The following is a 14,590-nucleotide window of genomic DNA, read 5'->3' on the forward strand; positions in this document are numbered from 1 at the left end:
CTTAACCTTGTTAATACCTTACTTCGCCTTGTTCTCTTATTCATTATCGGTTTCTCAATTCATTATTGGTTTTATGAGGTTTATTCTGCTGCTTCTACTAAGACATAATAACGAAATATTAGTGAACTTTTTGATATAAATGACACTTTTGAAAATAAACTATTCTAAAAATTAAGCCGAAAACTAATGGAACGCATAAAAGAATATGATATAAAATTTTTGTGGATAAAACCACGTATTGGACTCAGTCACAACGGACATGTTGACAAACTAGCTTAAGAAGCCATCAGAAGCAGACTGCCAATAATAACAAAATAACCATGGAAGAATGTATAAATCAAACAAAAATTGAAATGAGATGAGATGGAAGCACTTTTGCATAAGCATAAGATATACACAATTACATCTATAAATTCCCAGTCAATGCTGGCATAGGCACCTTCAATGCACGAAGTAGCATAGTCACTATAAGTAGACTCAAGTTTGGAGATTCATGTCATCCAGCACATCTTTATAAATTAAATGTAGTAGGTTCAAACTTGTACGAAGTTGTAACCGTATATGCGAGTTGTAACACATTTTTTTGAATGTAATAAATACATGCAGCCTAAGAAGAAATGTATGAGAATGTAATAAAAATTGATATCTTACCTCTATCTAACTTAAAGAGTTCATTAACATTAAACAAGCTGACTATCTTCAACATTCTATTATATCTCATTAGAGAGTGCAATTTAAAATTGTAATCTAGCTAATTTCGTCTCCTCTGTCACTCAATTTAAGAAACCGGTCCCCATCTATACCATCTGCCTAACTTGCCTTGCCTGAACGATCTCTGGATGTGAAATATGTACACTTAACCAATCCAATTATATAGTGACAACATGTGTGGTGATTTTGGGTTGGTTAGATACACTTGGGCACCTATGATATATTTAACACTATAGCTCATGGCTAAATATGGACCATGTCCTTCGGCCATAGAAAAATACCTATGTCAAAACTTAAGTAGCAACCCTCTTATACATTACGCTAAAATTAGTCTAGTCATATGAATGTTAAATCTTGGATTGGATATTGAATGTGAATATAGAAATTATCGAGGATTCAAACAAAAAAATTAGAGATATCAACATTGATTCTCGATTTGTGCGTAATATAGAGGTATAACTCTATAAATTCGGTTAAAAACGTGATACTCCTTACACCTTAGAAAATAGATTTCAAATTAGAGATTTCACACTTTTGAGTTTATGAACCTAATGTCGATCGTTCATTTTGTGATAATTTTATCAATAGGTACTTTTATTATCAATTTATTTCAGCTTGTTAACACTTGTGCCTAGTCATAAGTAGTTGCGTTTATTATTCGATAAAAACTAACCTTTTTACTTTTATTATAGATCCAAACAATGAAGACTTGTTTTGTTGTACATTCACCTTCATATGTACATTTATACCGGCATACTTCGCCATTGTCAAATATATTGGACCAGCCTTGATGAAAAACAGACAACCTTTCAACTTAAGGAATGTTTTAATTTTTTACAATTCTATTCAAATCATTTTAAATTTGTACATATTTTATCAGGTAAGTTATATTAATTTATTAAAACAATAGTCGCTGTATATAGTTTTAAATAAATTCATCTTCCGCATTGGTTTGAATATGGAACATAATTAAAAAATATGATGAATATGGCGGTTATGTATGTGAACATTACTCGATTATTCCACGTATATACATATTTCTATTTCACGATGTTTATAATTATTATAGTGTATGCATTTCAAGTCAAGTTTATGTTAATTCAATGCCACTTGAATATAATAGTACATTATTCAATGAAGGAGTAATAGCCATTACTCGCGAATGGAAAATTAAACTTTTTCTGCAGTTATCAAAAGAAAAACAATATATTGCTAATTTTTATCAATGATAATCATAATAATCGCAATTATTGAAGTAACAGATAAAACTTTTTTACCAGCTATATTATAAGTAGTACTTCCTGCAGCAGTTGCACTTGTAATATTGTTAACACTTTGGATGGTATAAATATTCTTAGTTAATGGCTTTCACAATTTTTTTCTTTGTTCTGATTTGTTATTTGTATTGTCGTGAATACAAATTTCAGCAGCTGTGGTTAATTTCTATTCTCCTAATCTATACACATTTGTAATGTCATTGCACATAACAGCTAACTTATTTATTTCATTTCTTCAAATTATATAGCCACCATTTTATTAATTAATAGTATGATGCTGGTGCTGCTTTGAAAAAATTATACAGTTCTTTCGGTGTCAAATTCTTGTTTTTTCGTTCGATCGCCTTTGGACTGATTTTTTAAAAACCCTTCAAACTTCGTATAATTTTCTAGACGTATGTTATTATCAATAACCAGAGTGTTTTATAGCATCGAGACGATAAATACTTCACGTTTAATTTATCAAGGTAGAGGAATGATGCGTTTTCAGAAAAAAAAACATGGTTTGCGTTAACTGCCAATCCATAAAATTATTCTATGTAGTATAATATTTCTCCTTTCATTTGACGATAGAAGATTCATTTTTGCTTGCGGCTAAATCCAATATATTAAAAGAGAGAATCATACTAATCGTACTACTCTTGTGCCCGAAACAAACAATTCACAAAATGGGGCAATTGATGGTGTAAAAACAAATATCATTGCTAAAGCAGCCTCGCATCAACTTCTTGCGCCAAAATAATGCATTATGATTCCATTGTTACTCTAGAATTCTCATTGAATCTAAGAAGAAGCTATTAGACAAACGGCAAAGAGCTTCATTATGGTAGTTGGCCAACTATTGAAGCAACCAGCCCTATATCACCGACCCCATCCTTTTTTTATGTAAGAATAAAACACAAGAGGGTGGATACCATTAAACTCGAGAAGTTATAGTGGTATCTACAGTATGAAGATACCTATGAATATTGATCTTGAAATTCTGAAGGTTAAAGTAATCGGGAAAGACGTGCATATCTCCAAAGAAAGTAGTCCCGATAAATTGACGTTCTGGGCTTCTGCAGACGAACTCAGTACTCATAAGCCACGTCAGCCTGTCAAGTATTTTTTGCAAATGCTCTTTGTGGGATTATGTTGGACGGCTCAGAAGAGCATCTGCCGGGGTAATATCTGGATAGCCTTGTTATGCTTGGGAGCCGAGCACCAAATGTATGAGCAATACTCCAAACTATTGTAGAGCTGCCTTAGCTAATTCGGCCCCGTAACATTTTGCTTCTAACCTCAACACCCAACAAGCGAATTTGCGGTGATGGTAATAAATGGCAGCCTGAGCCTCATTGAATTTAATCAGATTGCTTCCACCCCTTTCCAGAATCAGTATTGATGGTGTGCTATCTTCGGCTATGCTATAGATCGGGTTTCCAGTTTTCTCTAGTAGAATGTTGATGTACAGGACAAGATGCATCACTGGAAAATACTAGCGTTTACTTCGAACCTTTCAAAGAAGTGTCCATCGATAGCGACTTCGATAGTTCGGTCTTTGAAAAAGCTACAAGACAGTCGGAAAGTGAGAACGAGAAACCGTACGATTAGTTTATTTGAAAGATTGGCATCATCCTATAAAAAGGAAGTAAAAGGAAACCGAGAGGCAAGCCAAAACAATCAGCATCATCCTACTAAGTAAGCTCAAATCCTGGAATTGACTAGCTTAAAAGCTGCAATAATTCCTCATCATTTGTTCATATATTTGGAACATTTAGCTCATTATTGAAATTTTTGAATTAGATATAATTGTATTTTGTGGTAACGACACCAAAAAATTCTCACTGAAGGATATCATATGAAAAGTATTTGCTGTTTCTGTTAAATACTACAGTGCTCGTACGAAGACTGGCCAGTATTAAATATATTTGAATATGTATTTTCTTGGTTCGTGAGAATGTCGACTTTGTTGAATGAATGAATTTATCATTATCAATATTTTTTAGACCATTATAGTATATCTAGGATCTCCAGATATGATATGCATCCAAACTACCGAAGATAAAGTATTTCTAAAGTTGAAAAGAGAATATTTCTACCTTAAAATGTTGGACTGCGTTGAAACCGTAAGTATTTTTGTAATTATGTTATAGTAGAGAAAAAATTGAGGAATCTACCTTGATATAAATAATTTATCATCGGTTACAATCATAACATTGGACTATACTTGACCTAAGAGAAATAGATTACACGGAGAAGAATAATTCAGTAGTTGCCGATACATTCATTTATTCCAATGTCAATATATTGTCGTCTTTTCCATTTCCTCTTCCCACTCCCAGTTTCTTTTTTGTATGTTCACATTATTTTCCAGTCTTTTTTTTGGTTTTTATTTCAAATTCTGAATTTTCAGCTCATCATCATATCCTATACTTTTCTGTTCCAGTATTGATTGATCTAATTATGGTAGATATTTTTTTGTCACTTGCCTTGTCATCCATATTTTTGTCTACTGTTTTCAATTTTAAAATTATTTTATTCAATATTTATGTCCACAGGCTCTATTTCTCTATATAAAATCGTTGTATTCTGATGTTTTTATGCTCTTGACTATATTGTCCGAAAGTATAAATAATAATTAGCTTGGTCCGTTGTGTTATTCTTCTGTCCATTATATACTTATCTGATATTTGTGGTGCTTTCTTACTTGTGCATTTTATATCACAACTGTTATTTTCCCAGTTCCAATTTCAAACACTAACTCAGTATCTTGCCATTTTCTCATTGTATTTGTTCCTTTTTCTCAGATTTTTTCCTCATTATTTAAGTATTTGGTGTTTCTCTCATGATTTTTAGACAATTACCCATATCAAATAAGTGTGTAGAGATAAAAAATTCGTACAAATTATTTCTTAAATTAATTATTTGCACTTCACTCTATGAAAGAATAATTACTACATTATAATTTCACACATTTTATATAACTGGTTCAGCAATAAGTCGGCTCGCTTTCCTAATTTTTGTTTTTTAAATAATGCATCAAATTATAATAAATAAATACTTCATGTGAAGTTGCTTCCAAACTATCAGAATAATTCGTTCTAAATTTCGTCAAAAACTTTCAATTGGCATCAGTTGAAGCATATTAGGATCATTCTTAGACTTCTCAATAAACGGAATATTCAACTCAGCAAAAACTCTAACAGATAAGGAAACTTATCTGATAAAACACAAAATTTCTTTTAGGATACTTTTTATTTATGAACTGCAATAATTCAGATTTAACGCACTTTTTTTTATATTTTGGCAGTTGTAAAATTTACAACAACTGAAGAATAACAACGAAAAGATATCGCCATACCAATATTTTCGATTGGAACTTTTTGTGTCTTTTGAAAGATACTATCTCGCGTTTCCGACCATAATGAGTCTTATTAATCGCCGGTTAACTCGTCGTCTATAATGATTCCCAAACCTTGAACAAGAGAGAACTCATTGTCATTGAAACTTCTAAGTTTCGATTTTTGTTCCCTTCATTGCTTGTCTTTTGAATTTTCTGCCCAATTTCCGCAAACTGACTACCAGTTTTTCGTGTGCCACCTAAACCAAAGCTTCTCTCTTCTTCTTAGTATTTTTTCCCCCTTTTCTCCCTGATTCTGACTTTCCTTAAATTGTAAGTAAGTAAAAAGTACCTGTTTCAACACGCCAACAGATGTAGTGAATTATTTTCCTGGCTAATCCCATTCCCAAAGTGATTACCCATAAAAGATTTCTTCAAATTTCGATTTTCATCATAAGACTTTGCAATTATCTCACGTCCTTCGTTTTCTTTCAGAAACAACCACTTAATGTTTATATTTGTGAGATTTGACAAACAATAACATTCTCAGTCAACCCTTACTTCAATTGCTGAGCTATCTGGAAATGTACACCACATCCTAATTAGATCATAACAGGTCAACAGGCCTTATAGGGCTAAGACTTGAAGTTGTTCTACTGCTTTCCTCCATCTATTTTTGTTCATGGCTGCTTCACGCCAATTCTCTATTCTTATTCTCTCTAAATCTTCTCTACAGGCTTCTATCCATTTTTTCAGTGGACGCCCTCTTTTTCTTTTCACTCTTTCTCCCCTTAACAAGGATCTTTTCACCCAACTATCTTCGTCCATTCTGGCTATGTGCCCCATCCAACGGAGTCTTTTTGCTCTAACAACATATCCCATCTCAGATTGTCCATTCATTGCTTTGATCCCTGCCTTGCGTTTGTTCTTCTCCTCTATTCATTTTGCTCCCGCACTTCTCCGAAAATCCAATTCAGTACTTTTCTCTCTGTAAAAAAATAGTACCATCTTCAAGGTAAAATTCGCAGGTATTTATTAAAATTTTACTCTTTAATTACTTATGTTTTCAATGTAACATGAAATCTTACATTTTCCGTGTAATGAGAATGAAAAAATTTAATGAATAACTAAAAATTGTACACAACGATTAAAAAAAATTTTGTTTCATGTTTTGCCTTATCTCAGGAAATTTACCATGGTGATGATAATATTTTTTAACACCAACAAGAAGTAGACATTCCAGGGAACAAAAATCCCACCAACCTTCTAATTCTAATTTATTTTTAAAGTCAACTCATTTTCTATTTTGCAACGAATTTTTTCTGTCAATGCTCTGGGAAAGCTAAGCACTTACTCTCCAATAGTTGTACGAGGAGTACAATAATAATTTTTATAATGGTATGAACTTTTATGTTTATAAAGGAAATAATCAATTTTTTTCTTTTAGAGATATATTGGTACTAAATCTCAAAAAGTTGCTTGTAGTGTGTACTTTTTTTTGATACAGCAGAATTTACAATTATCAAAAGTTTCATTTCTACTACTTATGAATCGAATAGAAATTAATTTGCACCAGATCAATGAAATATTTTGCAGATATAACAAAATATTAATCTAATACACAAATAAATCTGTAAAGACTTTCATTGGAATAAACAGAAGCTAGATATTACTCTTCCTTTCGTCCACATTATGCATATTAATTAATAATAGGAATTACTTGTCTCTCTCGTGTAAAAGTTGAGTGATGTTGATAAACTGACTAATTATAGACCTATTTCAGTGATGAAAAATATAGCCAATTTTTTTAAGAATGTCGTGAATAGTAGGGTAATGTTATAATACGGTTCTTTACGAAACTCAAACATAGAAAAGCTCCAGCTACATATTAAAGACAGGTGGTCCACAACGAACAATATTAGGTCCTATTATGTTTCTCATTGATCTAATTAAGATGAATTTCGAACTTTTTTGGTGAAATTATGTGCTTCGAGGACGATACAGCTAATATTCTCACAGGTAAAGCTGGGTAAGTGATAAACTAATATGGAAACAATGATGCGACAGATTAGTATATGACTTGATAACAATTGGAAGTATCAAAAACAAAATGCAACAGTTTTAGCTCAACTATTTTTAAAGAACTTTGACATTACATTGCATACTGATGTTTCTTAAAGAGTAGACTGTAATTGGTGATCAATAAATAGTGTCCAGCATAATACATGATACTTCACCAATGTCATGTCAGTAATAGACTGGGAGCCTCAATGCATATGTTTTATGTTCTTATGGATATTCTTTAACAAAATAATCTACTTATACTTTGTAAATCATGAGCAGAATTTTTATTGAGATACTGTATAATAGCGTGGGAAGAAGCAATTGAAATTACCACTAAAAATCTAGAAACAACAAAAAATATTATTTTGAAAATACTTTTGAAAAAAGACAGTCTATTCACAACAGAGAAATTACATAATGAATCAAATATACATATCTTAGAACCTTTAGCTTACCAATGTATGCATATACGAAATTCAACATAACAAATACTGGAAAAACTCGAGCAATTACTGGAAATTAACGAACCATTTTTCAAATCAAATCAAGAAATCAAGAAATCAAGAAAGTCAAAGATAATATGTATTTTATGCTTTAAGATTTTCCAATATGCTTACAATACACCTCAAGCAAATACACAGATATATATATATATATATATATATATATATATATATATATATATATATATATATCATTGAAAAAAAAATTATGATATAATGGCACATACTTGAAACATGAACTCAATTGTTTCCTCGATTTTGTCTACTACACCTTAGTTCGAATTTAAAAAAGATACTGTGCACACTGTTCACACTTCCACTACATCAACACTCATAAAACTGAGTTCACTTTCAGTCCCTGAAGACGATAATTTGGTTATCGAAACGCGCGATAGACAGTGTAATTGTAAGAGTTAGTAAAGTGGTAGTGTATACAGTGTGTTCAGTAGAAATATCACCAACGTTTCCAGAAATCCCAGCTCGGTGAAAGAAGCTACTCCTTATATTAGGTGAAACTGCTCTCTCAATCATATCTAATTCGAATATACCTTAAAACACTTTTTAGGAACGTTTCAGTACAGCTAATACTTTTTTTTTAATTACAAATTATCAACAATACGTATTTTGTCGCCTATCATTTCTACTTCTTATTGTCCTGAATACATACTCTACAAATAGATTTTATAACATTATGAAGAGAGGAGAAGGTATTTACCATATGTAATGTTAACTTCTTTATTAATTTAGAGGGTGATTTGTGAAATTGACCTTAAATTTTGATTGGCTATATTGTTGCCAGAGCTCATTGGATTTTTAAAGTTTTATGTTACAGTATTTTACTATCAAGCATTCGACTAGTATCAGCGTAAATTATAAATATCAGGACCGGCGCTGGAAAAATCAATTTAGGGATTTGTATTAAATATTGTACCGTGTATAATATTTTTTAAATGTAATAAATGATTTTCAAAGTACATGAAAAACCAATAAAAACGACACATGCGACAATGTTGTCGTATTTTTATTCAATTTCTTGTGAACGATCAAACATAGAAAACCATAATGACGTATCAAATAATAAATAACAACCATAATGACATATCTGATAATAAAGTATTGATTGAAAAAATTTCGAATATTTCAACCAAAATTTTAAAGCAGCGACTAATAATAATAACGAGCAACGATTAAAAACAATAACTAAAATTATGTAATCAAGAAGCATAAATGGGAACTAAAAAAATTCAATGATTGCAACAAGTCGGAAATAATTAAAATTAGATTAAATAGTACCAAAAAAAGTATAATTCTAGCAGCATAAAATAGGCGGATAACCCATCATGCTGAAAATACGTCGTTGGCAAGCAAATTCGGCAAAATATTTTGTAGAAATCCCGAATGGACCTGTTCTCTAAAGAGACCTCCTTGTACATTCCAACCATACTTATAAATTTCAATATAAATTATTAAAAAATAATTTATCTCATTATATTTATTTTTCAGGTGTTTTTTGTACTTAGAAAAAGCTACAGGCAGATAAGTTTTTTACATTTATACCATCATAGTATGATATTGTTTGGAGCGTGGTGCGGAAATAGATACTATTGGGGAGATTCTGTTGTCATTATTGCTTGTCTGAATAGTTTCGTTCACACAGTTATGTTTGTCTATTACCTCCTGACGTCTTTGGATCCTGAATGGAAAAAAAGCTTAATATTGAAGAAAAACATCACTTTAATACAAATAGTAAGTCAATTAATATATAGTGTATATTGTCGTATTGACAAATAAAACTAAGCTGAATATTTTTTTATTGACAAATTTCACGGTGTAGACTTGTTGAATCATTTGAAAACAGCTGAAACATGGTTTCTTAGTAAAAGTATAATTGCTTTTTAAAAATTTTGTGACAATCTTTAAACAAACAAAGGCTAGGGGCTGTTCAAAATATTGTAAACTACCAATGAGTGAACATTACAATACAAGGCTGACAACCATAAATGATCTCATCTGATCGTTCAGATGACATTATCGAAAGCCATAATATCGACTGGGAGACAAAAGAACTAATTGAGAGAAATGTGCTGTTGATTATAAAAAGTACATGGAAGGTCATTTTGATCAATACCTATCATATTACTCGATTGTTCGTCATAGCAAGAAATGGGCGAAAAGTTGTGATCTTTTTTCTTCAATTGTGCGCCATTTAATGCTTACAAAGTTTTCAAAGTATGTAGTTTATAATAATGTATTACGAAAATACATTTTAAAGTCATGACAATCTAGCAAATGATAAAATCAGATACCATGTATGTTTTCAAAAAAATGTGCTAATTTAAATATATTCCAAGCTTTCGAATATTTCAAATTCATCGTTTGGGAAATAATTACAAATCTTGACGTTGTTACACTCGTGAAGCTCTTCCTCAGATCTAACAAAATTTTTATTTGTTTTAGGTTCAACTGAATATTATGTGGATATATTTCATCATAACACTTTTGAAACCAAATTGTGTTGGTAAGGTAGATACATTCGTAGCCTACTTATGGATTTTCAACAATATTTTTATGGTTATATTATTTATCCGCTTCTATATTAGAACTTACATCAACAACAAAAAAACAAAATAGAAAAATACAACAATTTATTTCTGATTACACAATTTTAGAATAAGTGTCTAATATTTAATGAATGTCCACTTTTCTTGTCTTATCTTGATGAGGAAGTTGAAATATATTAAGCGACTGAAATTATTTCTTGAATAAAAGTTCTCGATTTTTGTTATAGAATTTAAAAATAAAAACAATGATATAGGTATTTTATTTTTCTCCAAAACCACTAATTCTAGGAAAAAACTTTGGCAAATTTGCTGTAAAATTCATAAACATCTATCGGAAAGACTAACAAGTTATTAATCATGGCTCTAATAATTAAATTGGGATTTTGGGGAACATTAGTAGGCGACTATAATAACGCTCACAATTGTATACTCATACAATATCACAATCCGTGGAGTAGTATTGCTGACTCACATTTTTCTTACGTGGATTATAAAAATTTGAACTTTCTACTTCAACTAGAACTAGTGCAACCATCTAATACTCAACAAATTGTTTTTTGGTCGATTCAAAAAATTTGCATGTTATACTTCTCAATTTCTCCGTAACTTTTTCTACGTTTTATTGAAAAAATGAGTCCTGAAGCAACAAATAAAATTTTAATACTTAACCCAACCATATAAGATAGATAGAAAGCGACCGCATTTGAAGATAACGAAAATGCATTTCCAACGCACCTTCTCACACTTCAGTGACCATCATCGTTAAAATTCACGAATTGCACTGGGATTTTGTTTACCACCCACAGTGTTTATCACACCTGACCCTCAGCGGCTCTTTCCTGTTTCATAACCTCTAAGTTTCATTTGCAAGAGAGATATTTTCAACAGAGGGAAACGTGATCGCATATAGAAACGTCTATTTTGAGGAGAAAGATGGGAACTAAAATTTGGAAGGGTTAAAAGGGTTAAAGCAATAATTGTATAGACTTGAAGGAGACTATGTTGAAAAATATTTTGGAAAAAAGGATCTTGTTTCTATCGTTTATATTGCGTTTATATAGTTTATTTAGCAAGTAATATATTTCGTATTCACAACTGATATAAACTGATGTATCCATATTTAGAATGAAATTGTAGGTGAAAATTTATAAAAGTTGTGTTTCTATCCAACGAATCGGAAAAAATTAATAAATATTGGTTTAATCTAATGGAATTGTCAAGGAAGCAGGGTAGTTTTCTGGGAGATCTTCGTACGTTGTCGCTAGCAGAGATAGGGAAGTTTCCTCGTAGGCTCTAAGAAATGAGGCCGTCTCATAGGGATGCAGGTTGCGAGAAGAGTGTTTTTAATAATGAATTTGTTTGATTCAATAGTGCAAATCACGTATCTGGCTTGTAGGTGGTTTGGATGGCTCGAAATGGGAGTTATTTAAATATCGACATATTACTGGAACTGAATCAGCTGTTGTATTGGGATTACCTGAGGATGGTTGAATAAGTTGCAGTAATAGTTTGATCAAGCGATTATAGGACGTTTCATCCCAATTTTCGTCCGAGTTCCTTGATGAGACCCTCTCTTCTCCACATTCTATCCAGACGAAGAGCTGGAATATCATGAGTATGAATGATGATGTATAGAAATGGGGTAGGCTGGATCATTGTGGGTAATGAGGGCGAATAGTTGAGATAACTAATTACCGACTTTGTAACGTAAGGAACGATTAGTGATATAAGAATATATCAATTTTATCATCGGATATGATAATCTAATGGTCAGAAACTTTCTAACAAGTCCAGCAGTGATGACGTTGTGACTTGAGTATTGAGGCATGAGTCCGAATTGGAATTTCGGAATTTATGCTCGGTGCAGAAGTTCCAGATTCCGTTCTTAATCAGATGTTCGGAGACGTTTTTCAGAATTTTTGTGAGCGATACGGTGCGTTAAGCTTCAGGCTCAGTATTTCTTTGCTGTTATGGGAATAAGAACCGTTTTTGAGCATCTCCAGCATCTAAGAATGTAAGAAAATGCTAAAGAGCCGTTGAATAGGCCACAGAGTCAGGAAAAGGCTACTTTAGACATGAAAAACTTTGCCTTGATTGATTCTATCTTATGCCATTTTTTCAACATGTCCTCTGCAAGGATCACGGTGCTTTAACTTCATCAGCCTACCATTTCTTTAGCCTTTCTGAGGGATCCTTGTACTAGTTGAAACTCGGCGAACCACCCTGTTGTTTTGATAACGTGGCTCTACTAAAGCGTTTAGCAACTTACATCCCATAATACATTTCTTTTGAAGCTTATAAATTGAGTTGTATTCATCTGATTCAAATCTTTCTAAGTTGGAAGTGTTCTATCTTCCCTACAATATCAAATTGATCATAGTGGCTAACTTATTTAGGCATGTGATATCCACTTTTTCTAACGAATAACCAAAGGAATATTTTGATGAATGTTTAAATAGAAATTATAGATAGAGTCATCCTTTCAGTAATCTTAGTGAAGTTCTTTCGTATAATTCCCAATAAGCGACCAAATTTTCGAAAAAGCTGTTAACACTATAAAATTTCATATATTATTTCATCCCATCAATAAGAACGAAAATTTTTCATACATCAATAAATTTTAATAACAATAGACTGTAGGAAAGCTTCGAACTGCTGAAATGTGCAGAATAACGAATTCACTTTAATAACAATATAAAACTTATCATTTATTTCAAACTACGCAATATAAAATTGCAATTCCATTAAATCGAGAAACAAGAATAAAGTGTAAATACGTAAAAATATACAGGGCTTTTTATTCAATTATTTGTTTCAGTATAAGTAGCCGAATATATTTTAGAATATTTTGAAAAATGTGTATTCCAATTTTGTTCTCGTATTGAAACTGGATAATTGGAGTTCTCACTAATGCTGCGCTCTGGGGATCTCTTCAACTTGACACGCTGTAGCCAACTTCAAATAACAGAAATGGCGAGCAGCTCCTTGTGTAATATTACACAAACCATTTTTAGTCATACAAGTCAATTCCTATATATTCAGCAATCACACGAATAGTTAGCCTATGGTAGATCAAACTTTTTGGATATTTTTATTCCTTTTTGACGTGGAAGGGCGACCCGAACGTGAATCTCTTCAACATGTTCTCAGCCGTCTTGAAAACATTACTTTTATTGTTTAACCTACTAATTGATTACAAAAACAAAAGCAAATATCTTCATTGCTTATTGGAATAGTTGTTATGAAATTGACGATAATTAGATCCAAATAGAAAATAGACAAATGAACGGCAATCACAAAATAATAATTAGATTTTTTGTTTATAATAATCAATTAATATTTAAATTTTTACCTCTATCGCAATTTTTCAACCGTGAATGTGAGTTGATTGATTTTGTCTTTGAGGTATTCGTTATTAATAGATTGAAATTACTTGAACTTACATTTTTTCAAATGGTAAAGTATGACACATTTAGTCTTCGGAATGTTCGTGTTAAATGAAATCTGAAAATACCTTTTTCTCTTGCTCATGTGGTTATTGTGAAATGAGGAAAATTTTTCAAAACCAAAACAGTTACAAATACACTTTTATCGATAGATTGACAAAAGTAGCAGATGATGAAAATATCCGCCACCCTCTACTCGTAGGCTTTAACCTAATGGTATAAATAGAATTCCGAATAGCATCAGACAGGATGTTACATTATTTAATTTTAATTCTTATATTTAAATATTCAATATTAGCCGGCCAAAGAAACTAATCTAATAGAGTTGATTTTACTATGTTGTCAAATACGACATTTTGCGAATATTTCATGTTAATACAGTCTTAATAGTATTTAGCTGAAGGTTTTCTCAACAAAATATTCCTGATACCTTTACATAAATGTATTTCCTGAGGACACTCCTTATAAGCTCCAATAACCAATGGGGCCTTTACAGACCAGAAAAATAGCTTCATCCGAAAGTGATTTATGAAATGAAGACCGAATATATTCGTCACATTGCTTCACCATCTACTCAGAAATTTATATACACCTCCCTTAATCGACTTGCGGAGATAAGTGCTAAAATAAGTGGCTGCCACTTACTAACAATCTCTTTGAAATGTGCTTTCTCGAATATTTAGTATTGAATAAAGTCAACGCTTTT

General features: G+C 31.6%; 2 protein-coding genes across 3 annotated transcripts in view; one reads left to right on the forward strand and one right to left on the reverse strand.

Annotated features, from left to right (window-relative positions):
* The window catches only part of LOC130901961 (elongation of very long chain fatty acids protein 7-like), a 44,074-nt gene extending 33,381 nt beyond the window's left edge, over window positions 1-10,693 (forward strand). For both annotated transcript variants that reach the window (XM_057813689.1, XM_057813690.1), the window contains exons 3-6: window positions 1,404-1,591; window positions 3,977-4,096; window positions 9,381-9,623; window positions 10,335-10,693. In XM_057813689.1, coding sequence (XP_057669672.1) covers window positions 1,404-1,591; window positions 3,977-4,096; window positions 9,381-9,623; window positions 10,335-10,508 — 725 coding nt within the window. In that variant the 3' untranslated portion in view covers window positions 10,509-10,693. The remainder of the gene's footprint in view (window positions 1-1,403; window positions 1,592-3,976; window positions 4,097-9,380; window positions 9,624-10,334) is intronic.
* Window positions 1-14,590, reverse strand: part of LOC130901965 (protein couch potato) — an 885,499-nt gene that overhangs the window by 716,708 nt on the left and 154,201 nt on the right. The gene's annotated exons all lie outside the window — the stretch shown is intronic.

The sequence above is a fragment of the Diorhabda carinulata genome, chromosome X (genome assembly GCF_026250575.1).
Source record: "Diorhabda carinulata isolate Delta chromosome X, icDioCari1.1, whole genome shotgun sequence".
Classification (NCBI taxonomy): Eukaryota; Metazoa; Arthropoda; class Insecta; order Coleoptera; family Chrysomelidae; genus Diorhabda; species Diorhabda carinulata.